The following is a 27,965-nucleotide window of genomic DNA, read 5'->3' on the forward strand; positions in this document are numbered from 1 at the left end:
ATTAAGGATTCTAGAAGATTTGAGACCCCTGGCATCAACCACCATCATAGCTCCCTCTGATGATTACAGAATTCTACACAACATTCAATTTTCATTTGTGTATTCCACTGACAGCTTAGGTTATGTCCTAATTGCTTCCAAGAGAGGTCAGCAAAGGTTTTCCTTAAAAAAAAAAAATCTAAATAAGCGAAAGACAACACATTCACTCTCCCTCTCTCGCTCACTTGCTCTCTCTCTCTCTCGTGCGCATGCATAAACACACACACACACAAGTGTATAGGCACACACCCTCTTGCGCATGTTGATTTATGGAAACAATTATGATCCCGTCGCAGTCTTCTCTGAGCTAGGAAAGTTTGGAGCTACAGTAGAGCCTCTCATGTTGCAAAAGGCAAACGGCAGAAATGGAATACTTGTGTGTCCGGCTGTTATCAAGAGGAGCAAGTAAGTCATCTGTCTTCTTTGAAACGTCTGCAAAGATTGCTCTTAGCTGCTAACAGTTTCCCATCCTCGCCATTCTGTAATATCAGAGGTAACTGCTCCTGAGAGCTTCTTAGGAGCTAGCAGCAATAAATCTCTCTGTGTGTATGTGTGAGTGCATGGAGTATGGAGTGAGTAAAAATAGGGAGAAATGTTATTCCGTTCCCATGATAATTACAACTGGGTTATAGGAGCGAGCCCTGTGAGAATTTCCTAACGTAGTAAGACGCAATCAAATGATAGGGGAGGTTGAAGTGTGCCTTTCTGCATCTAAATTCTGGCAACTGCGCTGAATTGTAAAGCACACAGAGTAGTACTGCAAAAGGAGAAGCCAGCCAAACAGGGCTATCAACGTTGGAGAGGCTATCGTGGCAGTCCCAGACCATGGCTAACTTGTCTGCATAAACATTTGTGCTTTCTTACTGTTTTATTCATTGCTTATGTAAGGACTATAACTATTTATGTGTGCCGATTTCCTGATAGATTTTTTTGCTTTCAGTGCGAGCAGTGAATACGAGTAGCGAAGGAAGTCACAGCAGCCGAGGGTACTGCAACCTGTTCCTTTGAAGGAAGTCCTGGACGGAGGATATTTAAAGGACCAGTTCTCTATCATAGACCGATATTTGAAAAGAGGTTTTTGTTGTTTTCTGTTGTTGTTGTTTTGTTTGTTTGTTTGCAAGAGGAAGCAGAGTCGCTGGTTAAGTCACTTTACAAATCCAGGGGGAAAAAACACAGGACAGGTCAATGACCAAGGAACGAATGAGCTACTGAAGACGGATTTTTTTCATTATGTTGTTCGTGAGCGACCAGAACACTGCACTATAATGCACAAATGGATATTGACATGGATCCTGCCAACTTCGTTCTACAGATCCTATTTTTACATTATCTTCCTGCTGGGAGCTCTCTCCTTAGCTTGCAATGACATGAACCCAGAGCAAATGGCTACGAATGTGAACTGTTCCTCCCCCGAGAGACATACTAGAAGCTACGATTATATGGAAGGGGGAGATTTGAGAGTTAGAAGGCTGTTCTGCCGAACTCAGTGGTATGTCAAGATCGACAAGAGGGGCAAAATCAAAGGAGGGCGAGATCTCAACAGCAACTACAGTAAGTACTCCCTTTTCTGCAATGTGGACTGAAAACTCAGGCCATCATTAATAGTTGCTCTGGGCTAAGTAAACGATGAGGATAGAAGATATTGGCCACACTAGCAATTAAGCATTTCCTATGAATCGTATGACATGGCCATTTGGTCCTGATTTATTTAAAAGGCATCATTTTTAATAATATGTTTCCACTATGTTACAGACCTGCTAATGTATTACTTGCAGCTGGTAACTATTAGCAGAGAAAGCCCAATATAACAAGTGAATTAAGGCTGGTATGTATTAAGGTCTCAAATTGTACAGCTTGGATGGGATTTTAAGGTTGAAATACAAACTCCCTGTAGATATGGGTCTGGAGTTTCTAAACAGTTGTATCAACGCTTGACCACAAGTCAAATCTAAAGAAGGGAAGAGGTCATGATAAACTACATATTGCAAAAAAATTATCCTGATAGTTTACTAAATTGAAATGGTCCGTGAACATACTAAAAATGTAATGAACATTTTTCCCCATAGCTGAATGTTATTTTAACATTTACAAGAGAATTGATAAATGAATCTTTTAACTCTACTTTTCATTCCTTTTTTTTAAATTCATAAGTACTAATTATATGAGTCATGTTATCAATCTGATTTATGATATGATACTGGTGAGAAAATCGTGAAATGTACTTTTAGTGTCTTGCTAATATTAATAGTTTTATACCAGACGGGATAATTTATAAATTATGAACGTAAAGGAAAAGTGTACAAGGGAGAGCACAGATCAGTAATTCTTTTTATTTTTAATACTGACTTGGGCGAGTCAAAAGTATACTCTACGCAGTTTTGCATCTAAAAAATTATGCCATTTGGCACAAATTATAACATTCTATAACATACCTGTCTTTTAAAACTGAGTCCTATATTAGTTCAGGTCATTACTACATAGAATCAATTACTAGGAATAGATAAAATCTTAATATAAGAATCTAAAACCAAAATAAGCCATTTTTATTCAGCTCTTCTGGAATCCCCCACTGTTTTGCCATAGCAAAATACATAAAATTAATACAAATTGTATCTCTGTTTTCGTTCCTCAATTTCCTGCAATATAGAAAATAAGCTATTTTATTTCTTCCCTATTTACCTCCTATTTCTTTAGATGGATTTCTAGCACCTCATAGTGACCAATAATGTTACAAAATACACTTTGCTTCAATCTCTGTGGGTCAAGTAAGCCCTTGGTTGGATCATATGGCTGAAGTCAACAGAACTGTATTTACTTCAGCTTTATTTACTTTATAAAGTTTATTATTACTCTCCATTGTATCTTGCCACATAGTTAAAACATACATTATTGAAAAAAGAAGTCCAGGATTAGATCAAAAGAGAGGGGTCTACTGCTCCAACTTTAGGAAAATATTCATTCAAGTAAGTTGATTAACATAGTTATCCAAAACGTACTGGATCAATCACACTGGTGCCAAGGATTCAAAAACTTTAAAATCCTTCTAAAAGACATAAAGAGGGAGACTGTGATGGAGAGAGAGACAGAGAGCTGGGGGGGGGGGGGGCTAATGAAACTAGCCAAAAATATTTACCTGCATGAAGATTTGACATGAGCTAGAATTCTGGATGGTGAAACTGGGTCCTGGGTTTGAATGCCCTTCTTTGGTGGGATTGATCCGGTACAGACTTTTTTTTTGCCAATATATAATTTCCTTCTAATTCACTAGTTGATTTCATGTGATATGAGGTTACAATCGTGAGAAGAGAATCAAATAATGTGCAATTGATAAGAGTGTGGAATAAGAGATACAGGGATGCTTCTCAACAGCATCCCACCCATGGTTCCCCACAGAAGGCTCTACTCCATATCCCAAACCTAACTCAAACTCTTTGTCTACCATTCTATTAACATTTCATGGACTCCCAGTTAATAACAGATGTCTGTATAATATTGGTATTCCCATATTATTCATGGAAAAGGGATGTGGGTAGAAAAAGATGCTTAATATGGTCTTTGCTTTCTCGGCTCCTACCCTCAATCCTATCTTACAACTCTCCCTTTTTGGTGTTCCAAAATATATTGTCTGTCTGTCTGTCTGTCTGTGTGTTTGTGTGTGTGTGTGTGTACATAAGTATAATTTCAACCTTATTCCTGAAATAAGGGCAGCGTAGAAAAGCAATGGAGCAACAAGCCCCTTAACTTACTTTTTTTCCTGCTCAGATAATGAACATCACTTTCCATTAAGACGGTTGCATTCTTGAATAGCCTCTCTTCATCTCTCCGGACAAAGACACGTTAGGTCTCATCTCCAGGGGCATTAAATGGATCCCACTATAGAGGGTGTCATGTGATTCCTACTCTGGTGTTCATGGTTCTACTGGGATTAATAATTAATAGAAATAAAGGCCACCCCTTTGGAGTATCTGACTTCTTTTCTTTAGTCAACCATGTATCCATAGGGTAGATATGTATCTCAGTAAAATGAGCATTTTTAAAAAAGTTTTATTTTCTTGATAGATAATCAAGATCTATCCAGTATCTTCACTACTGCAATTACTTGTTGACTATTTAATAATCAAAGCTTATTTTATTTCTATTCTATAACTCAAATCATTCAATTGTGTCATTATTCAGAACTGAATGAGGTTTCAGAATGAGAATTATCTAGAATCTCCTTATTATCATATGAGATGGCATTATCTCCACACAGCCTCCTTGTCCATGTCTTTATTTACATCTAAAAATACCTTACATAACTTTTACATTCAGAGCTTTCCTTGACCTATACATATATACAAAGACTCACTCCCTTGTCTAGGTGTGTCCTTTCCTAATTTCTCATGCCTGCTCTGTTAAACTTCAGCTGCTCTTCTGGCTTTCTGTCACTCAAATTCCTCCTTAAAGTCCAGCTTATGAATAGGAATCTAGCTAGAATCTCCTATTTAAATTATATATATGTGTGTGTGTGTGTGTAGTGTGTGTGTGTGTGTGTAGGTGTGTGTGTGTAGGTGTGGATTTTTTTCTTCATCACTTTAATGTTTATGTACTTGGTGTGCATGTAAGTGCTTTTGAGTTACTGTTGACTCCTGGCCACCACCTGGACATATTCCTGCAGTTTTCTTGGCAAGTTTAGTGGTTGGAGGTGGGTTGTATTAATTTAGCTACTAGTGCAATTTTCTCCAACTTGATTCTCTGCCAAAGAGTTGGGATTACTGGTTTCAGCATTCTCACTGCCCGTTTTTGCTGGGAATCCTGGAAACTATAACTTCAAAATATCATAAGGATAACAAGTTGAAGTGATGTTAATATGTCATTAGCAGTTCTGCCCTGTCTGAGAGGTTCCCACATTCCTGGAAGTACAGATTTCAAAACAAACCTGTTTTCTCTCTTATTGCTGGATGGACTGTATATGTTTCTAGTCTCACCTAGAATCATTCACTTGCTTATTTCCTCTAAGTTGGGGGGGGGGGGGAGGTCCAACCATGGCAACTTTAAGACTTGCAGACTTCAACTCCCAGAATTCATCAGCCATTATGGGGAATTCTGGGAGTTGAAGTCTGCAAGTCTTCAAGTTGCCAAGTCTTGTCCACACAGTGGTTCAGAGATTCCCATAAGGCCAATGGAAGGTCAAACAACTCAGAAGGCTCTGTGTACAAACAGGTCTACAAAAAAGGCTACCAACGTCAACCTTTATTTCCCTTCACTCAACATGTGAATTATGACATATCCATTGAGCTTCCTCTTTTAAAAAGTCAACCCTTGAAAGGGAACTCAACCTGACCATTTCTTGTATTTTCAAATCAATGTTTATTTTCTAATATTGTAAGCTAGTCTAGCCAATATCCTGGGCGAAGGCCCTGTTGAATGTCTTGTTAAGGCATCCAGAGCAATATACCAAAACCAATTTGTCTGCCTCAACCGTGTGCTTTAAATGAACAGGGGCTGAAAGTGTGACATCATTGCTATCAACAGGCCTGGATTTTATCATGATTAAAGTGACAGATCCCTGAAGCTGGAAACATGTGGGAGGTTTCTGTTTTCAGTTAGACTGGTATAAAGCAAATTGTAGGAATACAGAACAGGATGGTATTTATCCATAACAAAGTTGAGCATTTTGGATTTCTCACCCACATAAAAATGCATAGTTGAACCATTAATGTATAAAATGTGTGCATGAGAGAAACCTTTATCACATACATTTAGGTATTGCACAAAACAAATAGCAGACAGCCAATCTTTTCTAACCTAGAATGTCTGAAATTGAAAAGAATCATAAAGCGCTTGCTGCTAAAAGAAGAATATCTAAAATGCACATCTCTTTCAGTAATTATTAGGCTCCTTTAATGACCTAATAATATATATTCTACATATCTTTGTATTTCTCCATTATATAAAGTAGGTGTTTATTTCAACCCTCATAAATTACATAAAAATGCAATCCTATGAGAAAATAATAGAAGAGCAAATGACATCATCGTATAGAATGAAATGACAGTGCTCTGCATTTGATTATATATACTTGAGTCTAATGTTTTGTGTTCTTTTGAACAATGAGAGAAAAAAATTATAAAATATCTGACATAACTAAGCCACAGTTGTATCGCATTCAATTTTCACAAGCTTCATTTTTAATACAGACATTGTTAAAGTTTGAAAGGAGCAGTCCTGCTCCATAATATTTCTAAAAGCCATTTAAAACATAATTGCTAGTATGCTTTTTGTTAATGAGAGACATGAAATCCTAGTCAATGAGGAATCATATACACAACCTGACATCAGTGGTGGGTTGCCAATTATTTTACTACTGGTTCAGGCGCACTTCTGTGCATGCACAGAAGCGTCCCGGTGGGTGGGCGGAGCCTCCCGCCGCCGCTACTACTGGCTGGGCCAAACCGGGAGCAACCCACCTCTGCCTGACATGTAACATATATGGTCATGATGCCTGCACAAATGATAATCTACCAAACTGGGACACAGCCAGCCCACTGAAAGTACAGTAAAGTTTTGATTGATTGATCAGGAAGGTAAAATAGCTAAGGCATTTAATGTATATAGTTGATACACACACACGCACACACACATACATACATATAAAATATCTCCAAGAACCACCTGAAAACTAATCAATTCTGCAAAATAGAACCCTCAGATCAACGCAAATGATCAGCTGACGAGTTTGACACTGAAGTAGTGTTTCCCAATGCAAGATGGTTTATAAAACAATGATCTGTATGGGAGAATTCATAAAATAAAACTTACTTTTAATGCCATCCCAAAGGTCATTGTCTAAAGTATGGAAAGGAAATCTTAATATACCCGGGAATACTTTGGAACAAGTACTGGGTTGAAAGAGAGTGATTGGCCCAAGGTCCCCCAGCTGCCTTTCATAGCTAAGGCGGCACTGGAACTCACAAACTCCTGGTTTCTAGGGGTCTTAACCACTATCAAGTATGAAGTTATGAAGTACTGACTGAATGGCTGGTCAGACTTTGACTTATATTTTAGTCAGTTTTCTTATTTTTAATCTGTTATCTGGAGGTCTCCAAATGTGGCAACTTGGAAGACTAGTGGACTTCAACACCCAGAATTCCCCTGCCAGCATGTCTTAAATTTCCCAGTCTTAAAGTTGCCAAGTTTGGAGGTCCCTGCTGTAAACTATTGCACATATACAGACAATATGTTCAGATTTGCAGAAATATATTGCAACTGCCTTTAGGCCATGAAGAGTTTGTGCCAGCTTCTGAACTCTCAGGGGTCCAGAGAAACCTACCATTGGATCTAGATTTACCCACTCCTATAAACTTCGCCGCACAACTCTAGCTAACGTAACAACTCGGTATCATAATGGCCCGCACAGAGAAGCCAGGAGGGCGTGGGATCTTGCATAAGAACGCACAGCTCCCTTTGGGGGACAGAGCACTGCAGTGCCACACACACAGCCTACAGCATTGCTCTCCTGGGAGATGCTTCGATTCCAGCTTTGCTCACATTTGCATGGATTTTATTAGGCCGTAGAGCCATGTAGGTCAGCCAAGTAGCATATTTATCGGATGGGGTTTGGAACTTTTTTTTTTTTTTTTGGTCTGGCAAGAAGAACCTTCCCACTTGCCAGGGTTAGGATGGATTGCCCTTTGGGGCTTTGCTGCAATTTCTACTTAAGCCAGGAGATGCCTCCATCCAACGGGGAGGGCTTGAATGGAGTGAAATGCGACCATACCCCATCTGATAAATATACTACCACTTCAATCTCGCGGAATTCATTAAAACCCATGATCGGGTCTCTTGAGAACCTGGTTTACCATGGCTTTCACTCTGGGAATGAATACAAAGAAATCCGTGCAACCATCGGATAATAATAAACAGCTCTCTCAAACTGGGCGGCAAGGGTGTAAATTTCATAGGAGATGGTGACACATAGGTCTCTTCCAAGCTTTCATTTAGCAATGGGGAGGGACCCTGTTCTTTTCTTAAAGTTACATTTGACGTTTAAGATATAATTCCAGGCTGTTTCTTTAATATCCTGGAGAAAATAGGGGAAAAAACTATAAAGTGATAAGCAGCTTAAATGTCTGTGATATCTAATTCCGACTGGCACCAATAAGGACATCTATTTTTACTAAATCTTGGTCATTATTCATCATAATGAATAATGATTGACCAGGCCACCAACAGCCTGAGGAAAAAAATCACTCTGTGGTTGACATAAATCATTGCTCTTCAGCTTGAGGACTAACAGCCAAGAAACACTCCCAAGGAAGACATCTGCCTCAAAATAGATTTGGGACAAAGTCTTAACCTCTTTGTGTTTTTTTTCTTTTCTTTCTGTTTTACACTCTCCTTTTAATGATGGGATATTAATCAGTTTTTAAAAAGCTGTTGTGCGTTAGACCAAAAAAATATTCTAGAAATATGAATTCTATCCTCCATTTTCCTTTCCTTTATACATCCTAGATCATCACTGCTTGTTTCTGAATCCAAAAATAGCCGAGTGATTTCAGAGTAAAAATTAATATATGAGTGTATGATCAGTTGATCAGTTAATGGCTCATTGGCTAATAGGAAAATGACAAAGATTGGTGCAGGCAGTCAACAGAAGTCAATACTGACTTGAAGGCACACACCATGAACAAAACGAAGCATGGCGTTAGCTATGTAATGGAGATCAATGCTAGCATTACATGTTAAAGATGGAGAGCTGAAGATGAGGTACAATAGTTTGCATCACTAAGCGATAGTCAGCTTTGTACATAAACAGAAGATTTCCTGGTTGAACATAAGGCTCTAGCTATTTTTTATTTTATCTAATACAATCACAAAGTATTAAAAACATAGAACCGGAAAAAAGATAAATTGTTCCTAAGAAATTTAGCAGTTTAACTTTTTAAAAACATACTAGATGCTAACCAATTTCATTATGTACATTATGTACAATGACAATAAAGGCTATATTAACTGTAGCTGACATACACTTGGCCTATGATGGCTGTAATGCTATTTTCATTGTTGGTACGCATGGGAAATCTTCCATATAACAAATAATGTTGATGTTTTGGAAATGGATATTCAAAGGTATGGCTGATAAAAGTACACAGAATTCATAAGGCGGCAAACAAATCAAGAATGAACTCAGTAGGTCTTACAGATTTGTTATGTTCCTAAATATATGAAATCAACTTTAAAAAATACTGTAGCTTAACTATAACAGAATTCACCAGTACAGTACCCTGGACATTACTTGTTCCTTTGGCTCAATATTGCTTAACCAGCCTTTTAATTACATTGGACCAAGATCTTTGACTGGTATAACACTGTTGCATTCAAATTAATAGGCACATTTCAGATGATAATAATAATAATAAATGAGTTTCTCTCTTTCTTAAGAAAATTATGGAACAACAAGAAAACTTTTGGAATTTAATTAGATGTATTTGTGGAAAACCTAGTGGGTTTTATTTAAGGGACCCGCTTTACAATTGTTGGACAAATGCTGCCAATTGGGACACCAAAACTCAGAGCATCTGGCTACACTGAATTCATCCAGCCACCTATGTAGAAAAATTAAACCCTGCCAAGGATGGTTGTTATTATGAATTGCATCGCTATGCAGGCTATAAAGAGATGATCTTCTATGCTAATTCATACTTTCATAACCTTCAAAATGGAGATCTAGAATGTAGGCGGTCTAGAATAAGGTGGTCCATGAAAAGGCAGAGATTTCAGAGAATGCAAAGTGATGTTGCTTATTTCTGGAAAGCATAAAGTAGCCCTATCTCACAATTAAAGGTATTTGTTTAACCTCTAGATCTCTTTAAGATATGTACTGTATCAAAAGACTGTTTCTCCCTGGATCAGGGGTGCGGTTCCCAACCTCTGCTCTGTCGACTGGCACAGTAACTGGGCCGTGCAAACAAGTGAAGCTCCACACGCGGGATGCAGGCAGCACACGAAACCACACCCCCTCTGGTCCACGGAAAAATCTCTCTCCATGGAACCCATCCGTGGTGGCCAAACTATTGGGGGCCACTACCTGGATCAGATCTGACTCTCTCTTTTTTTCTAGACCAATTACAGGAGGCAAGAACACTAGCAAGAGAATAATTTACATCATAACTTCCCACTGAGACAAAAACATTTCTCTCTTTAAGCAACTGATATATTTGCAAGATCTTCATTTCGCTGTGTTGGCGGTTTTTCTTAAGGCCTGTTGATTGAAGTTTCATTTAGTATGAATATATATTAGATTACAACTGGTAATTTTTCATGGCAGGTTATAGTTTTGTCACTGCTTATCTACTATTATTAGATTATATTATTATTAAAGTCTAGATTCCTGAAGCTTTTATATTGCTTACAAAATAGTATAAAATACTGATTTAACTGGATTACCTTCTATTTGTATTTCATCTTTTGTAAACTTTTTCAGCATATTTTTGTGGAAAGATAATCTACTACTTTTGTTGAAAACAATAAGCTCTGAAGACCTTTACCCAGCCCAGCAGGTCTCAAAAAGTGCACCGTTTTTCACATGTGCAAAGAAATTCATAGGCTACAACTAAATAACAGGTTAGAGACAGTACATCTGTGAATTTATAATGGGTAGAACCTTTAACTGAATCAGTTTGTGGATTAGAGAAAATAAACTATTATTATATTGGAGTAAGTCCACTTCTGTACCACCATAAACCATGATAATGAATTCAAGAATTCTTTCAATGGACCGCATCCCAAACCACCATTCTCTTCTGAGTTTCACAGGCAGACAGTAGACTAAAATATGTGGGTGGTGCTGGCATAACAGGCGTGATTAGGGTAGCCAAAGGATCCAGTAATTCAATCCACCCTTTGGAGGCTTCTGCCACAAACATTCAATAGAAATTCGAGCTGTGCTCTTCGCAGCTGCACTGATACAAAGGAAAGCAGTGGGTCTCGGTCATGGAGAGGTCTCCATGTGTTCTATACCAGGGGTCTCCAAACTCAAAATTTATAACTTGTGGACTTCAACTCCCAGAATTCCACAGTCCGCAAGTCTTAAAATTTGTCAAGATTGCCAACTATTCTATACCTATAAAGAGTATTGGTGTACCTTTGGATATTTTCCAGATTTAGTTTGTTAGATTTTAAAACTAAACTTTCTACAAAACAGATATTGGGTATTTCTTATTGTTGTCAAGACCTCAGACTCAAATCCTTTGCATGCCTTTTCGCAGTTCCCTCACCAAAACAATTCCCTTCAAAATCATTATTCTCCTTATATTAGAAGTGACTCTCCACTTCTAATATCATCACTTGGCCCTATTTTATTTTTGCCTCTTGATTTCACTGGCTTTTTAATCATCTTTAAGCCTCTGCCACCACCACCACCACCACCCCAAAAAATATTTTCCATAGAAATATTTAATCGGCTCTGGGTGATTTATGTCATAGAATTGGCAACTCACAGCACCAAGCAGAATATTTCTTTCTTCCTGGCAAACCATCTCCAGCTGTTTTCCCAAAAAGAAGAGGGCTGTTTGCGTTCTCAGTTTGCAGGAAAAAAACTGTTTTGCATGAATATCACCTTTTAAAATCCTAATCAATAACTGTCGTCCTTTTTTTAATTCATTATTCAAAAACTCCAGAAAATACTGGCAGCAATTTCTGAATAATACCTGCCTGCTTTCTGTTAGGCCAAATGCCAGTCAGACAGACTTTCAGATTCGATTCCCTTTCACTTCTTCTGTCTTTTCAAAATGCGAAATGCTTGAAAACATTATTGGGAGAAAACGAATCATTCACTCATTATTATTATTTTTTGTAACCTGGGTGTTCCAAAGAAGCAAAGCCCACTCAAGGCATTATACAAAAGCAAAACAAGATAGAAAATATAACTTTATCGATTCGGGAGAAACGCAGGGAGTGAGGCTGCATGTGGAAAGTTCGATTAGCAATATAATGGCTATTTCATGTAACCTTTACGAAATACTATCAACAAGCAGTTTAGTTTCCCAAATGCTAGATGAGACGATGATTCTGCACGCTTCCATAAAATCTGAGATTTAAGAATAGCTGAGCTTAGATATTGATAATGTCAAACCCAATATCTGGAGGCTCTCATGGTCAGGATGGGGAGGATGGACTTTAGACAGAGAGTAGAGTAGAATAGAGTCGAGTCGAGTCGAGTCGAGTCTCAGTGGTTTTGGGTTTGTAATCACAAGCCAAATAATTCCAGGAAAATTCTATCTTTGACTTTGAATTGGTGTTGAATTCTCCTTCACAAAGGTAGCTCACAATTTGGGATCTCTCCTAGAATCACAACTCCTGCTCAAGAAGCAGATAGTAGTTGTGATTAGATTTTATTTAACTGCATCTTCCGTGTCCCTGTGGCCTTTCCTGGATTAGGATGGCCTGCTCACTGTCACTCATGCCTTATTTACCTCCTGCTTCAGTTACTGTAACATGCAGTCTTACGTAAACAATATCCAGAATCTACAACTAATGTGGGGTCCACCAGGCAAAGATGGAGGTATCCTGATATAATGAAGTATTAATGTTATTTTAGGTGTTGCGTTCATTTTCCAGGTAGGATTAAGGGTGCTGTGATCACCTTAAATAACCAGGCTTCAGATCTGGTTATCTGAAGGATTGCCTTTATGAAAAGTTTGGTGAACATAACTGTTTCTGATTCAAAAAACAAGTTGAATCCAAAACAAAACTAGCCCAAATCTAACTTTCCTTTCCATGATCCCTATTTTTAATTATGAGCTAAAGTATTAACTCTTTAGAATATATATCATCTTAATCATTTACATCATAAGCTGAAACGTATTTAAAATTCTATGCAACATAACCAGCTAAACTTGTATGTCTTTTATTGTAATACAGCTAAAGAATGATAGACTAAGAAATCAGAGGGGGAAACACAATGAAAAGTTGCAGCATGACTCAAACAAAGTGAATAAATATGCTGGAAAGTGATTCATTCCTAATAACACTGAATTCAATTCATGTGTGTGTACCTCTTTAACCTTCTCTGATATTGAACAGTGTCAGGAAAGAAAATTAACATTGAATTTAATTCATATTTTCATGCCTCTTTAACATCCTCAGATATCGAACAGTGTCAGGGGAAAAATGTAAGGAATATAGGAATAATCAGGAAGATTAGAAAGTAAGTTTTTAAAAGTGCATGTTTAAGATGGCACAAAATACCTAACTTACAATGCTTGTACAAGAGGGCATAAATATGAATAGAATGACATAATTAGATTATGATAATCTAAAGCCAATAAGGGCAAAAAGGATTACTATAGGAGTGGAATGAGGGAATCTTCAGATGCAACCCTAGAACATAAAATAACTATTTTATCAACCTGACTGATACGTTATGAAGGGTGTGTTGTTTTCATTTTCAACAAAAATAACATTATATTGGAAAGCCAGATTCCAAATAATGCTAATGAAAACCAATAACTCTGCTAGAAACTGCTCTTGGAGGAGGATGTCCTCCAGAAGTGGAACTGTAGCTTAAGCATGGACATAGATGAAAGCAACATACTTCACTTACTAGAATCTTAACCACTGGCTCCCTAAATGTGTTAAGAAATATACAGCTCCTCAAATCTTTATCCTGAGCCTCTAGTGGACAGGTCTTATCCAACTGCATAACCAGCTGAGCCCAGCTGCTGGAGTGTAAGAAAGCAGGCTCCAGAGAATGCAACACAAGAAACTTGGAGTTGACTTTAGGAGGGTTAACTTCTTAGGCTTATTCGAAATATGCTGGCTTAAGGGCGGCTGCTGACCTCATATGCCCCTATAATGGTCACGTTGATGTAAAAAACCTGTTATATTAGTCCGACATAGGTTCATTCTGAAGAACTTCCACTGGAAATACAGGTCCCTCTTCATCACTGGAATGCCTCATCAGCTTTGAACAGTCAAGAAGACCTTTTAAGAAGTCTGTTTGAATAGTCAATGGGCTTGATCACTAGGGGCAGGATGACAGGGAAGAATATTTCCAAAGAACTAGAGGCATTCATGGTGACCAGGAGGAAAGTCTCTGCGTTTTGTTGAACAGGACAGCACAGCAGAAGAAGAGAGTCCAGATAACATTTTGAATGCATGCCAAAAAATAAGGATACATTGGGGGGGGGGGGAGAATATGTAACATTTTAATGCGGATGGTTTTAGTAAGAAAGTGCAAACTGGCAGGGGACAGACTTAAGATGAATAAAGAATGAGAAACAGAGCGAACACCAAATAGAGAGAGTCCACTCTCCCTAAAATCAGATAATTTCCCGTACAGCGTGGGAAGTAGATGTGGTGTGTGTAATTAGGGGTTGGTGCATAATTAGGATTAGGGCTTTGGGGCAGACTCAGCAGATATAACCCAGCTCTGAAGCTCTCACTAATGGGGGTCAGCCCAGTCCAGCTGAAAGCATTTTCTTCCTGGGAAACAGCAACAGAAGGAATAGCCAACATTGAGCACTATCTAATAAAATGAAATTCAATGGTGAAAAGAATAAGGTTCTACATTTAGGCAAGAAAAACGAAATGCACAGGTACCATATAGGTGGTACCTTGCTCAATAGTAGTAACTGTGAGAGGCATCTTGGAGTCCTAGTGGACAACCATTTAAATATATCCCAGCAGTGTGCAGCAGCTGCCAAAAAAGCCAACACAGGCTGCAGAAACAGAGGGATAGAATCAAGATCACATGAAGTGTTAATACCACTTTATAATGCCTTGGCAAGGCCATATTTGGAATACTGCATTCAGTTTTGGTCGCCACGATGTAGAAAAGATGTGGAGACTCTAGAAAGAGTGCAGAGAAGAGCAACAAAGATGATTAGAGGACTGGAGACTAAAACATATGAAGAACGGCTACAGGAACTGGGTATGTCTAGTTTAATTAAAAGAAGGACTAGGGGAGACATGATAGCAATATCTCAGGGGATGCCACAAAGAAGAGGGAGTCAAGCTATTCTCCAAAGCACCTGAGGGCAGGACAAGAAGCAATGGGTGGCAACTAATCAAGGAGAGAAGCAACTTAGAATTGAGGAGAAATTTCCTGACAGTGAGAACAATTAATCAGTGGAACAGCTTGCCTCCAGAAGTTGTGAAAGCCCCATCACTGGAAGTCTTTAAGAAGATGTTGGATAGCCATTTGTCTGAAATGGTATAGGGTTTCTTGCCTAGGCAGGGGGTTGGACTAGAAGACATCCAAGATCCCTTTCAACTGTGCTATTGTATTGTATTGTAATCCCCTGGCCATGGAGTTCCAGAGGAGGAGGGGGGGGAGGAGGGGGGAGGGGGAGAGGGAGAAAAAGAACAGTTCTTGCAGCACACTGAATTTTTTTGTAAATCTCTCTAGAGATGCTGACCAAAGAGGGGAGGTGCCTTGCAGCTCCCATGAAAGAAGGAAGTTGTAGTGTTGTTGTGGTGCTGGTGAGTGATGGAGAATAGTCGAAGGATCGCCGAGGGATGTATTCTTCAATGCTTCCTCATTCTGCAAACACAGAAAACACATCCATTATCTCGCCAAAATGGTTTGGTGGTCCGTGTTAGTCAGAAAGCTCACTGCCATCTATTGAATGTGGGTGCCAGCTGAAGTTCATACTTGATACGCTTATACCTAAAGCACGCAGTCTGGGAATTGTAAGAGTTGCCTTCTCCAACACATCTGAAGAAAATCAGATTGAGGAAAACTGACACTCTAGCGTTGGCTCAGAGTCAGCCATCCGAGGCCGAGGCGACGCTTCCATTTTGAGCAGGCTGCTTGCCGCCCCATTCATGGGGAGGCAAACAGGGTGGCCAGGTGTCTGGTCTCCTGCCTTTGCAAAGGCTACCCCCCCCCCCCGACTGTTATTAAGAGGCTGAGTGGTGCCCCCAGGCTGCCATTTGTATGCAAATTGGAAAGAAAGATGAAACTTGGAAGGCCTACTTAGAAAAATGTTGTAATTGCTAGGCTGCAACAATTAGTGTTGTTTACTTTCTTTTCCTCTGCCTGTAGTTTGCAAAGCAATGTGATTAGATACCAAACAGAAAGAAAAGCTCCTGGAGGAATGAATGATGGAGCCAAAGTAACTTGAAACTTTTTCTTTCTTTCTTTCTTTCTTTCTTTCTTTCTTTCTTTCTTTCTTTCTTTCTTTTTTTCTTTCTTTTTCTTTCTTTCTTTCTTTTTTTCTTTCTTTTTCTTTCTTTCTTTTTGCAAGTGCCCAAGACATGCAAACTAAGTTATGTAACTCTATACTACTCCCCGCAGAATGTTTTAGGAATTTCGTTATAATTTTCTCCCTTCCAGGCTCCCATTGAACCATGTATGTAGAAGATGACCATAGGAGGAGAGTCCAAGGGAGGGGTCAAACGTGTCATGTCATGAGACCCTTCGTTTCCACAAGAGATCTAAGTCCAGGCCACCCTGAATACATTAATTCCTGCTCATTTTCCTTAGTTGTTAGTAGCTCAGATTTTTGTAGAGAGCTTAAGCTTGGAATAAACCTTTATATTCATTTGAACTGCCTGCATCACCTGATTTTACATTATATTGCCGCTTGATATTGTATATTTGAATACCGCCACAAAAACGCATACATTGGGACGGATCCCAGCATTTTATGAGAATTTATAATAATTACCTACTGCTTTACGTGATAAGTTGAAATTATTCTGGTTTTGTTCTGGATATGTGTACTGGGCTGTTCTACAGGTTGTATTTATATGTTTCCTGGATGTGTGTAGCTGTTAGTTGTTAATTATTGCGCCCACAACCAGGTTCCATACAAATACATGTAGTTCCATACAAATACATGTAGAACAGTCCAGTACCTTTAGAAGTCGAGTGGTTTCAGTAAAGGCATACAGATCTTGCTCTCACCATGGCAGGTAGGAAATTAATTTCATAAATTGTAAACATGTTATTTAGCAATACTATTTCAGAACTATTTTGCATGTATACTGAGAGCTTCTGCACTGGACACAAATTCCTTGTATGTCTAATCCCACTTGGTCAAATAAAGTATTCTATTCTACTCTACTCTACTCTACTCTACTCTACTCTACTCTACTCTACTCTACTCTAACTTCTGATATTTTGTAGTTTCTTAATATTTTCAGGTTGTAATTAGAAATACCTCAGAGGTAGCATTTGGGGTTTTCTCACTATACAGTAGTTGTTCTTTTAATCCAAATCATTCCCAAAAATTAAATTCTAAATAGCTACGGGAGCCTTTCCAGTTTTTAGCATAAAATCACTCTCACCAATTGTTGATTAACCATCCATCTTCAGGAGATGATATATAAGGGCGTGCAATCCACCTCTCACCTGCCTTTACACCTGCAAAGCTTCCATATGTTTTAAGTCTATTTTATTGCCCCAAATGCTGCTAAGTAACAAGCAAGAATTTTCCCTCTTGTTTGATTTAAATGTTATTTATAGCAGCTGGTCAATGTTAAGTTAAGTAGGTTTTGGCAAATTTTGATTTGGAAATAAAGTTAACATACATTTGTTTTAAAAGGAATTTAAAACCTCTATAGCTTCCAATGGAATTTGCAGCCTGCCTCTGCATATTTATGATGTCTTAAGTGTTCAGTCCCAAGAAGATATAGATAGGCTAGTAGTACTGAACATAATCCAGACTAGTAGAAACAGAATGCTGAGGTATTTGTACAGGTTTTAATTGGCTAAACACCAGATGTCACTTTTGTTTTAGCAAAACTGCACTAAGCTCTGATCTGAACTAAGCACTGGTTTTTTGTTTTTTTTAATCGTGTGGTTTCTAGGACTCTGCAGTTTTTCATTTATGTCTATTTATAAGCTGTGATCTTTACAACAGTTTTATCTCAGACATAGGAACACATGGCCGCCCAAACTTTGTTGACTGACATTCTCAAGGGCTCTATCCAACCAGACCAGTGATAAGGCATGCTGGGTATCAATAAAGGAGAATATTTGTAGTTCAGGTTTGAAATAAGGGGTCCTTGGTGGTCTCTGAGCTTGGCTTTCTTGCAGATGTTTCGTTATCCAAACTAGGTAACATCATCAGTATGATGATGATGGTTGCACTGATGATATTACCTAGTTTGGGTAATGAAATATCTTCAAGAAAACAAACAAGCTCAGAGATCACCAAGGACCCCTCAATGCTAGTTATGGCAGTTCAATAATATCCTGATATAAAGGCCTCTTTTTTAAACCTCTAGAAGAATTAATTAAGAAAGTAAGAACCTATAGTTCTTGTGACAAAGCAGGTAGCAGGGCAAAATAACTGATCAAGCCTAATTAAGTCAATTTATCTTTTAAGAAAAACTGGGAAGAGGTTGCGAAACAAAAGAAGAAGATATCACTGAATGTTAGAAAAGCATGAACACCTTGCTACCTTTTAAAGTGATCTTAAGAAGTTATGTACATTCCCACACATCACTGGATTTTTCTCTTGAGATGTGTGGAAGCATAGAAGCTTCAGAAAAGCCAGGCATAACTCCTGGTGCTTTACTGACGACAACATGGATTCTGCATGAATCTGCATTAGGGTGCAAGAATCAGAGTTTATGTGGCAGTAAAATGTATTTTGTTGCATGTACTTTTCTCAATGTTTTCTTTGAAAAAAAATTCAAACCTTAATAGCTACAAAAGCTGCAGGATTAGCATAACCTTTTCACTTGTGTCCCCCTGAGGGTGATGATTAAGATCTTCATGATGGACAGAAACTAATCAAGGAGGGATCCAACCTAGAACTAAGAAATTTGCTGACAGTTAGAACAACTGATCAGAGGAATGACTTGCTTTCAGAAGTTGTGGGTGCTCCATCACTGGAGGTTTTTTCAGAAGAGACTGGACAATTATTTGACTGAAATGATATAGGATTTTCTACCTGGGAAGGGTGTAGTAATTAAAATACCTCCAAGATTCTTTCCAACTCCATTATTTTGTTACCTGATGATCACCTTTGTACACAAGGATTTCTTGGTTGAACATTAGGTATTCTGTTATCAGTGGTGGGTTCCAGATTCCGTTCCAACCGGTACAGTTGGAACGAGCCCAGCGGTATCCACATGGACGCGTGCAGCGTGTATGCGTCTTAGCGCCTCCGCGACATTTCAGCTGCTCAGTGGAGCATCACACAGGCACTGTACATGCCGTGCGCATGCGTGGAAGCGCAGAAGACTTAAAAGAGCAGTAAGGAGCTCGGGCGGGCAGGTGAGCCCTCCGGAGCACCATACCGGAACAGTATCCGGTGCTCCAGGATGGCTCCGGTATGCCCGTACTGGGGCGTACCGCCTGCAACCCACCACTGTCTGTTATATAAATCTAAGTGCTATTGCTACTATTTTGTTCTACAGATCTCTTCTGCAGAAGCTCATTAGCAAAATCTGATTCTGTCATCCTTCAGCTACATATTCTGTCTACTTTCAAATGTTTTCCTGGCTCCGGCACATTTCAAAACCAGCTTCCTTTTGCTGCCTTCGAAAATTTTAGCAAGGGGTTCTCTGCCCATTTGCTGGCTGGGTGTGGCCTAGTCGGCCTCCTGCACCACAGTGGGGGGCCGTTTTTGCCCTCCCCAGGCTCTGGAGGCTTTCCTTGAATCTCTGGGAGGGCAAAAATGGCCTCCCCAGGCTCCAAAAGCCTTCTGGAGGCCGGAAACGGGCCTATTTTTTGCCCTCCCCAAGCCTCCGCATGCACCTTGCAGTCACCTGCGTTCCAAATGGGCCGCATGGGGACACCTGGGATGGGTGGGGCCAGCCATGAGTGGGATTTGGGGGTTCTCCAAACTGCACATAATCTTAGCTAGAGGTTCTCTGGAACCCCTGCGAACCCCCAGCAGCCCACCCCTGTATCTACGTCAGAGGAAATGTACAAGGTACTTGCAGGCAAAAAAAATCAGAGAGACAAAGCCAACTGGTGGGTTTCTGTTGGCTTTAAGGTGATGAAAGCTGCTGTTGTCTGAGGTCACCACGTGAGATCTCCACTCTTCAAGTCTGCGCTAGTGAAGTCAAAGTGGTTAGAAAATCAGAGACACAAGGAAATGCTGTATAGCTCATGACAGCTGGAAACACATGCTGCCAGGCTGGGGGAAATTGTTGCTTGTGTTCTCAGCATTAGTCTACATGTAATTTAATAGACTATTTTCTGCTGCTTTTTGGTTTGGAGAACAGCTGTTCCTCCATGCCTGCCTCTCAGTGGTTGATTTGACGCTTTAGGAAAAGGAGATTGGTGCCTGCTAATGTCATAACCAAAGTTTTCTATCTTCTTCACAATCCTTGGTTAGTACAATATTCAGGAATGTCAGTTACAATTCTGTTAGCTTCTAGGTAAAAGGGATGTGGTGGCTCAGTGGCTAAATGCTGAGCTTGTCAATCAGAAAGGTCGGTGGTTCGAATTCCTAATGCCATGTAACGGAGTGAGCTCCCGTTGTCCCAGCTTCTGCAACCTAGCAGTTCGAAAGCATGTAAATATGCAAGTAGAAAAATAGGAACCACCTTTGGAGGGAAGGTAACAGCATTCCGTGCACCTTCGGTGTTGAGTCATGCCGGCCACATGACCACGGAGGCATCTTTGGACAGCGCTGACTCTTTGGCTTTGAAATGGAGATGAGCATTGCCCCCTAGAGTCAGGAAAGACTAGAACACATGTGCAAGAGGAACCTTTATCTTTACCTTGGATTTCTTGCACAAAGCTTAACTTGCTCTGTAGCCAAGGTTTGTTTGATTCCTCTTTCTGGAATCAAGAAAACATGGAAATGGATGGAAAATGATAATATTTTGTCTCATGGGAGCCTAGATATCAACAAAGCATCCTGAAATGTAACTGGCCAGTCCAATTCCCAAAACATGAAGTCAGATAAAAGTTGATTTTATCTGCTGGGAATTCTGAGTTGTGATTAAAGAACACTGAGCTGTATTATCTAATGTCTGTGTAAAGGGGAATAATTGTTATACTGAGGACTAATTTGCATTACTGTTGACAAGCAGTGCTTAGTCAATCCTTCTGCATTATGGGGGATTTTATGCTGACTCCTTTAGAGCTGCACTTTAGTCTCACTTGATGCAGCTGCAAGACAACTGCACAGCAAATAAACTGGTTTTCTACAGTTTGGTTGCTCTGGTTGCTGCCCATCCCGTCCATCATAAACACAATATGGGCTATCTCATTCGAGATTTCAAGGACAAGATAAAGATTCTCATGTTTAATGAGAGAGAATTCTGTAGAATTGTTCAACATGGCAATTCTGAACAGCAGTGAGCCTATTGCCATTTCTTAAAGCAGGCAGGCCTGGAATAATTGCTTATAAATTTGTTAGAATGTCAAGGAAAAGAAGGAAGGAAGGAAGGAAGGAAGGAAGGAAGGAAGGAAGGAAGGAAGGAAGGAAGGAAGGAAAAAAAGATATTTTGAATATGTGCTGGAAACCGATAGAACTAAGGGCTCTATGACACATGAGGAGAGAATGTGGGAAATTAGCCAGTATATTGGACAGTAATATTACTAACTTTGTTAGTAAAGTATCACATTACTTTCTAGAAATGTTATATGGCATAGAATTAATGATTGCCAGACATGCATTAGGATAGTTTCCAATGTACTTCTAAGATAGTTATAGGCATTGTATATCCACAACCACCTTTCACTTCAAGGAAAGATAGTGATTTCCCAATGTATTTTGTGTATGAATGTCTATGTCTCTGTGTAAAAATATATTGTAATACCTCAACAACAATGCCCTTTTTGTCAGGCTCTTTTCTACTTTACCAATAAAGGAGGTTATTTGTAGCTCAGGGTTGAAATGAGAGGTCCTTGGTGCTCTCTGAGCTTGGTGGTTTTCTTACAGATATTTCATTACCAAACTAGGTAACGTTATCAGTGTTACTAAAGAGTGGGGTTTGCTCTCAGTTTATATTCTAATGCAACCAGAGCAAGCTAAAAGGTAAAGGTTCCCGTCGCACATATGTGCTAGTTGTTCCTGAGTTGTTCTAGGGGTGTCGTTTCTGTTTCAGCACCGTCTGAAGACGTCTCTGTGGTCATATGGCTGGCATGACTAAATGCCGAAGGTGCATGGAATGCTCTTACCTTCCCACCAAAGGTGGTTCCTATATTTCTACTTGCATTTTTATGTGCTTTCGAATTGCTAAGTTGGCAGAAGCTGGGACAAGTAACGGGAGCTCACCCTGTTACGCGGCGCTAGGAATTCAAACTGCCAAACTGCTGACCTTTCTGATCGGCAAGTTTAGCGTCTTAGCTACTGAGCCACTGTGTCCTTTTTCAGAGAAAGCTACTAAAATATAAATTGAGAGCAAAACCCACTCTTTACTAGCACTGATGATGTTACCTAGCTTAGGTAATGAAATGTCTGCAAAAAACCAACCAAGCTCAGAGAGCACTAAGGACCCCTGGTTTCTACTTTAGCTGTGTAAAAGTTGTATATTACAAATATCAAATCTTTGGTAAAATACTGAAGGCATAAAATTATGCTAAAAAAGAAACTAAACTGACTACACCTAGAAGTATTTTACATTCAAAGAATAATGGCATCCATATAATCTCTGAAGATATCTGCATAGCATACTCCTTTGGCGCGCTTAAGATTTTTATCTAAATATTGAAATGAAGGCCACATGTTTAAAAACTCTTTACACTAAATGAATAGCATCCTGAAAATGAATCATGGAACAACATGATGAAGCATCTTAAGCATCTTTCATTAAACTATAAGCCAACACATTTAGATCCGGCATCGACCTCCTCATTCCTTATTCATATTTATTCAAATGGTTATCTGATAAGTCATCACCAAGTTGCAAGGAGCTTAAAGTTGCATTTAAGATTTGCGCTGCCTCAAGTGGTTTTAAAAATCTTAACACTGCCCTCCCCAGGATGCTATATATAAATTGCCTAGTATATGCAATGTGCATACTCATATGTATGTATATATGCAAATACATATGCTGATGAGAAATATTTGAATGTTGGCACAATTCTTTGGAATCTGAGCAGTGCCTAATATTATGAAAGTATCACTAATTCTATTGTGCTTAGTTATCACTTAAATCATTTGGGTGTTCTGACTGCTCTTTAGAAGGCTAGATCCTAAAGATGAAACTCAAGTACTTTGGCCACTTAATGAGAGAATAGCCTAATGCTGGGAACGATTGAGAACAAAAGAAGGGGTCGACAGAGAATGAGGTGGCTAGATGGAGTCACCAAAGCAGTAGGTGTGAGTTTAAATGGACTCCAGAGGATGGTAGAGGACAGGAAGGAGGAACATCGTCCATGTCAAAATCGGACACGATTTTGCAACTAACAACAAATCATTTGGGAGGGAGTAAATATTATTTTGTATTCAAATACATTACTTATAAATGCATTTATAAAGAGAAAGACTCATAAATCAAGAAACGGCATAGCGAAGTCATTATTTTCAGGGTCCAGCTGGTCATTGCTGTGAATTTTGACAACTAACCATTCCAGAAGTAGAAAAAATTCACATAGCTAATTAGGTATTCAGTTGTTCCTTTAATCTTTCACTTTATGAGGTTTAGCCTAAACTTTAGAACAATGGAACAGCTGTACTTTAAGGGAAAAGAAAGTATTGTGGCATATTTTTTTAAATTAAATTTTTAAGAAAGATATTGACGTTTAGTTTGCCTGCCTATTGCCTTAACCTTTTCCTCTGTACCTTTGAAATTGTTTCTGTATTTGTAAGACTTATTTTAAGCAATGTCCAAAATAGGAAAAAGTATATTTAAACAAATAGTCTGATCCCTTTTTGCACAGCTATTGTCAGAACTACTAACATGGGCATGGGACAGTGAGATCTATGTACCAAGACAGGTCAGACAGTAGCAAAAACTGCAATTCTAGCACAGAAAAACCCTTTCATTCTGATAGGAACGCCAATTTATCAAAAACCATTAAATGGCAATGTTTCCACATCGAACTATGCCGTAAATGCAATCTGAATGCCCTTGTGTTTACTGGTTGTGTGAAGTCACCCATTATAGTTTATATAACAGGGCTTAGCATATTGTATGATCTGTTGGGTAAATTATGATTGAGCAAGCATGAATTACCATCATGTGTGATCTCTGAACCTCTCTAAAGCTCATCTTCATTCAAAAATCCCATCAAGCAGAATTAGGTTAGGATTGCTTGTTGCAATTTGTTCTGCAGGCCTGTTTCCCCTGGTGGTGGAGGAATCCCAGTTCAGGGAGCAAAAAAATTAAACTTGGAGCTTCCTAATTGTAACTTAAATGGATCTATTAAAAAAAAAGCAGTAAGCCATGCCTCTGCATAGCACAAATTGATTTTCAGAGGTTATCAGCTTTTCATGGCTGTAAAGGATCAGACAAATACTTTTTATCTGCTTGTCGGGTTGCCGTGATCTGTTTTCCATCATGTGCAAGTTCTAAAGTGCCCTTGAAGAGACCAACCCTCTAGTAAATTTCTTAAATATCCTTTTCAAGGTAAGCTTTGTTGAGAAAAACAAAACGAAACCCTAATTCTGTTGAGTCTTGATTTAATCTCTCTTCTTGTCAGTTTCAAAACCCAGTGTTCAACAGAAGTGCATTCATTGCCATCTGAACAGTTAACTCCAACCAAAGAAGGTATTTGATTTGTTTTACAAATGACAGAGTCCCGAGGATTCAATTTGGAAATGAAATCATGAACAGCAGCATAAACGTTTAATGTCTGCATTCACAAACGCGCATCGAGATTAGTGCAATTTACTGTAAAACATGGGGGTATCTAGCATGAATCAGATGCCCATTCAGAGCCTTTAAAACCATAAGGAATTTTATGTTTGTTGCACCTTTCTTAGGGAAAACAGTAGAAAACAAGTTTTATAAATAAAAAGAAACGGGTTATTTAAACCAAGTAGCTTTGCAGTGTCTGTGGAGATTCTCTATCATTCAGGTCATGGTTGGATCCCTAGGGTGCTACTCAAAAGGCAACTGGACTTTCTTGGGGGTTTTTTCCTTGAAAGAGGAGGGATATGAATCTCAGTAGTGGGATTCTAAAATGTTGGTGACCGGTTCTTTGCCCAGTTGCTGAGTGGGCGTGGCCACGGTGGGCATGGCCATGGTGGGTGTGGCCTACTCAGCCTCCTGCACCACTGCGGGGTGGGTGGGCGTTTTCACCCTCTCTAGGCTCCGGAGGTTTTACCCAAGTCTCCAGCCCAGCAGGTCCTTCCAAGTCCCGGTTCACCCGAACTGGTACGAACCGGCTGAATCCCACCCCTGGATATGATACCACCTCTCTCCCGTCAATAATACAGTCCTTTCAGCAGCACCAAGAAGCTTCCACACCCATTTGCACTCTGATTCGGGTGACCCTGATTCAGGGCACAGGTAAACCCCCCAAGAGGCTTCAACGGCTCTCAGAGATGACCAGATGACTGCAAGGCATACAAATCCTTCCATTACCCCACCATTCTGCCAGGATTGAAGAAGCTTCTTGGATGAGAAGTGAAGCATTTTCAAAGAAAAAACAAAAGCAAGGAAGTCCAGTTGCCTTTTAGGGGAGGGAAAAAAGCACCTTTGGCTCAGCTTTGCATTGTTACGTCATAAAGGGAGACAAAGGTTATGGATCTCATTGTTATTTTCTACAGGTATTCTCGAAATACGAACAGTGGCGGTTGGAATAGTGGCAATCAAAGGAGTCGCAAGTGAATACTTTCTGGCTATGAACAAATCTGGGAAGCTTTATGGAAAGGTACTTATTATTAGAAACCACTTGCATTAAATAAATAAAAAATAGGTCTGCTCCTGATTTTTTTTTTGGTTTGTTTTTGATCAGCTGTGTTTTATACCAGGGGCCCTCAACCCCTGGTCTGTGGCTTGGCACCGGTCCGTGGCATGCCAGAAACCGGGACACGTATATAAGCGAAGCCCCATCTGCGGGATTCAGGCAGCATGAGAAACCACAACCCCTCCTGTCCACAGAAAGACCTCTCTCCGTGGAACTGGTCCCTGGTGCCCAAAATGCTTGGGGGCTGCTGTTTTATACTCTATTGTCCCCAGTCCATGTGAGTTGCTAGATGATGGCATACTACTGATGGCTTTTATGAATGGCTTTCATTTACGGACAGTTGCATTGGAATGCAAACTTCCTGGAGATCAGAGTTTTCTCTGTTTTGACTTCATTCTCCCAGAAGCCACTTTAAAAAAAAAAAAAAAAGGAGCCAAACAAAAGTCAACATGAAGAAGAAGCTGCTGGCAGGTTGATCCGTGGTTTCTTGCCGGTTTTGGAATTCTGATTTACTTTATTTGCCTATTTTGCTTTGGGCTCTTCTCCTAACCAGCTATGCCACCCTTATCCTGCCTCCTTCACCGAGGCAGATTAAATGCTGAACTACAACTCCCAGCAGCCCATGCGATTGACCTTGTTCGCTTTGGATGATAAAGCTGTTCAGCAACATCAGGAATGTTACTGACGTATATTGGTTCTCATTAAAAAGTGTAAGGCATTTGCATAGTCAGTAGGTATGTTTTAAGTGGATTGTACTATGTTCAGGTAGCCCTCGACTTACAACTGGTCGCTTAGTGACCTTTTACAAAACAGGGGACTTACAACCTGAAGTTCCCACAGTAGAACCAACCCATTTGATGACTGTTACGACCATAACGGGTAGGCTTCATTGTGGTCATAACTCGAGGACTACCTCAGTTCAAGGAAAATAGGATTTTTGTGAAATGATACACACACCCTGCCAGGTCTTTTCGATATTCGACTGATCATCTTGTTTTCTTTTAAACAACAGAAAGTGTGCAATGAAGACTGCAACTTCGTAGAACTCATTCAAGAGAATCACTATAACACCTACGCTTCAGCAAACTGGACCCACAAAGGGAAAGAAATGTACATCGCATTAAAACAGAATGGAGCCCCGAAAAGAGGCCCAAAAACAAGCAAAGAAGACACTTCCTCCCATTTTCTTCCATTTACAATATCCTAATCTTATATGAACTATGGACAACCAGTTCCAGCAAAATATATATATATGTATATATCAAACGAGATATAGATATATAGATATATCATTTGAAAAGGGGACTGTTTGAAAGGAAGACAAGCTGGAATACTACTGAAAAACTGAACAAGCTGGACTTGAGCACGATGTTTTATTTTTAAGAGACTGGCTTTAAAAATAAATAAATAAATAAATAAATAATGAAAATATACACTACTTCAGATTAGTAACTAAAAGTTGTAAAAAATTGTAAAGAGTTGTACGATCCTTACATTAGCATAAGAGTAGCTTTGCAGATTCTTAAATTAAATGTACCCTTTGCGCCTTTGTTCATGACTTGATTATCTGATGATCTTTTATTTAAAATAAACCTATCTGCTTCGTTAAACATGGCTGCTATAATAATAATAAAGCAGATGAAAATGTTATGTAAAATTATATGACGGACTTGATGGCTGCTGGATTAAGTCTTCAGATGATCAAGTCGGTACGAATCGTAAAGGCTAAGCAGTATTAAATACTTCCCAGGAAAAAATAATAAAAATAAGTGAAGGTTTTAAGTATTAAAGCAAATTGAAATTGGAACGCTGTGGTATTCAAGACAATAAAGGTAATATGACAGATGAAAGTTGCATCACTGCAATGTATTCATATCTATCAGTAAGAATGCCTAATGCTGCTCTGAAAGATGTTACAAAATAGTGTAATATTAAATAATATTAATAATAAGGAAAATGTATTTCATCTCACTTTCCTCAAAATATCCTTTTATGTAACGATGAAGTAAGAAAAATTCAGACAACATCATATGGGTTTTTATGTAACATAACCTAATCTTTTTATATAATTTCTGTTTGGGCATATGGCTTCTACGTTTTTTTTTCCCAACCGATATTCATGCTTTTCTGTGGTTACAGCATTAAACTTTATTTTAAGTTATAATTG

General features: G+C 39.1%; 2 protein-coding genes across 4 annotated transcripts in view; one reads left to right on the forward strand and one right to left on the reverse strand.

Annotated features, from left to right (window-relative positions):
- Positions 1 to 27,965, reverse strand: part of FAM227B (family with sequence similarity 227 member B) — an 87,277-nt gene that overhangs the window by 43,485 nt on the left and 15,827 nt on the right. The window lies entirely within an intron of this gene.
- On the forward strand, positions 248 to 27,959 carry FGF7 (fibroblast growth factor 7). Its single transcript, XM_087704221.1, has 4 exons — positions 248 to 444; positions 980 to 1,590; positions 25,659 to 25,762; positions 26,811 to 27,959. The coding sequence occupies exons 2-4, from the start codon at positions 1,305 to 1,307 to the stop codon at positions 27,003 to 27,005; spliced, it is 585 nt and encodes a 194-aa protein (XP_087560347.1). The 5' UTR covers positions 248 to 444; positions 980 to 1,304; the 3' UTR covers positions 27,006 to 27,959.

The sequence above is a fragment of the Thamnophis sirtalis genome, unplaced genomic scaffold, assembly GCF_051295495.1.
Source record: "Thamnophis sirtalis isolate CommonGarterSnake01/CBP01778 unplaced genomic scaffold, rThaSir2_p1.2 scaffold_2, whole genome shotgun sequence".
Lineage (NCBI taxonomy): Eukaryota > Metazoa > Chordata > Lepidosauria > Squamata > Natricidae > Thamnophis > Thamnophis sirtalis.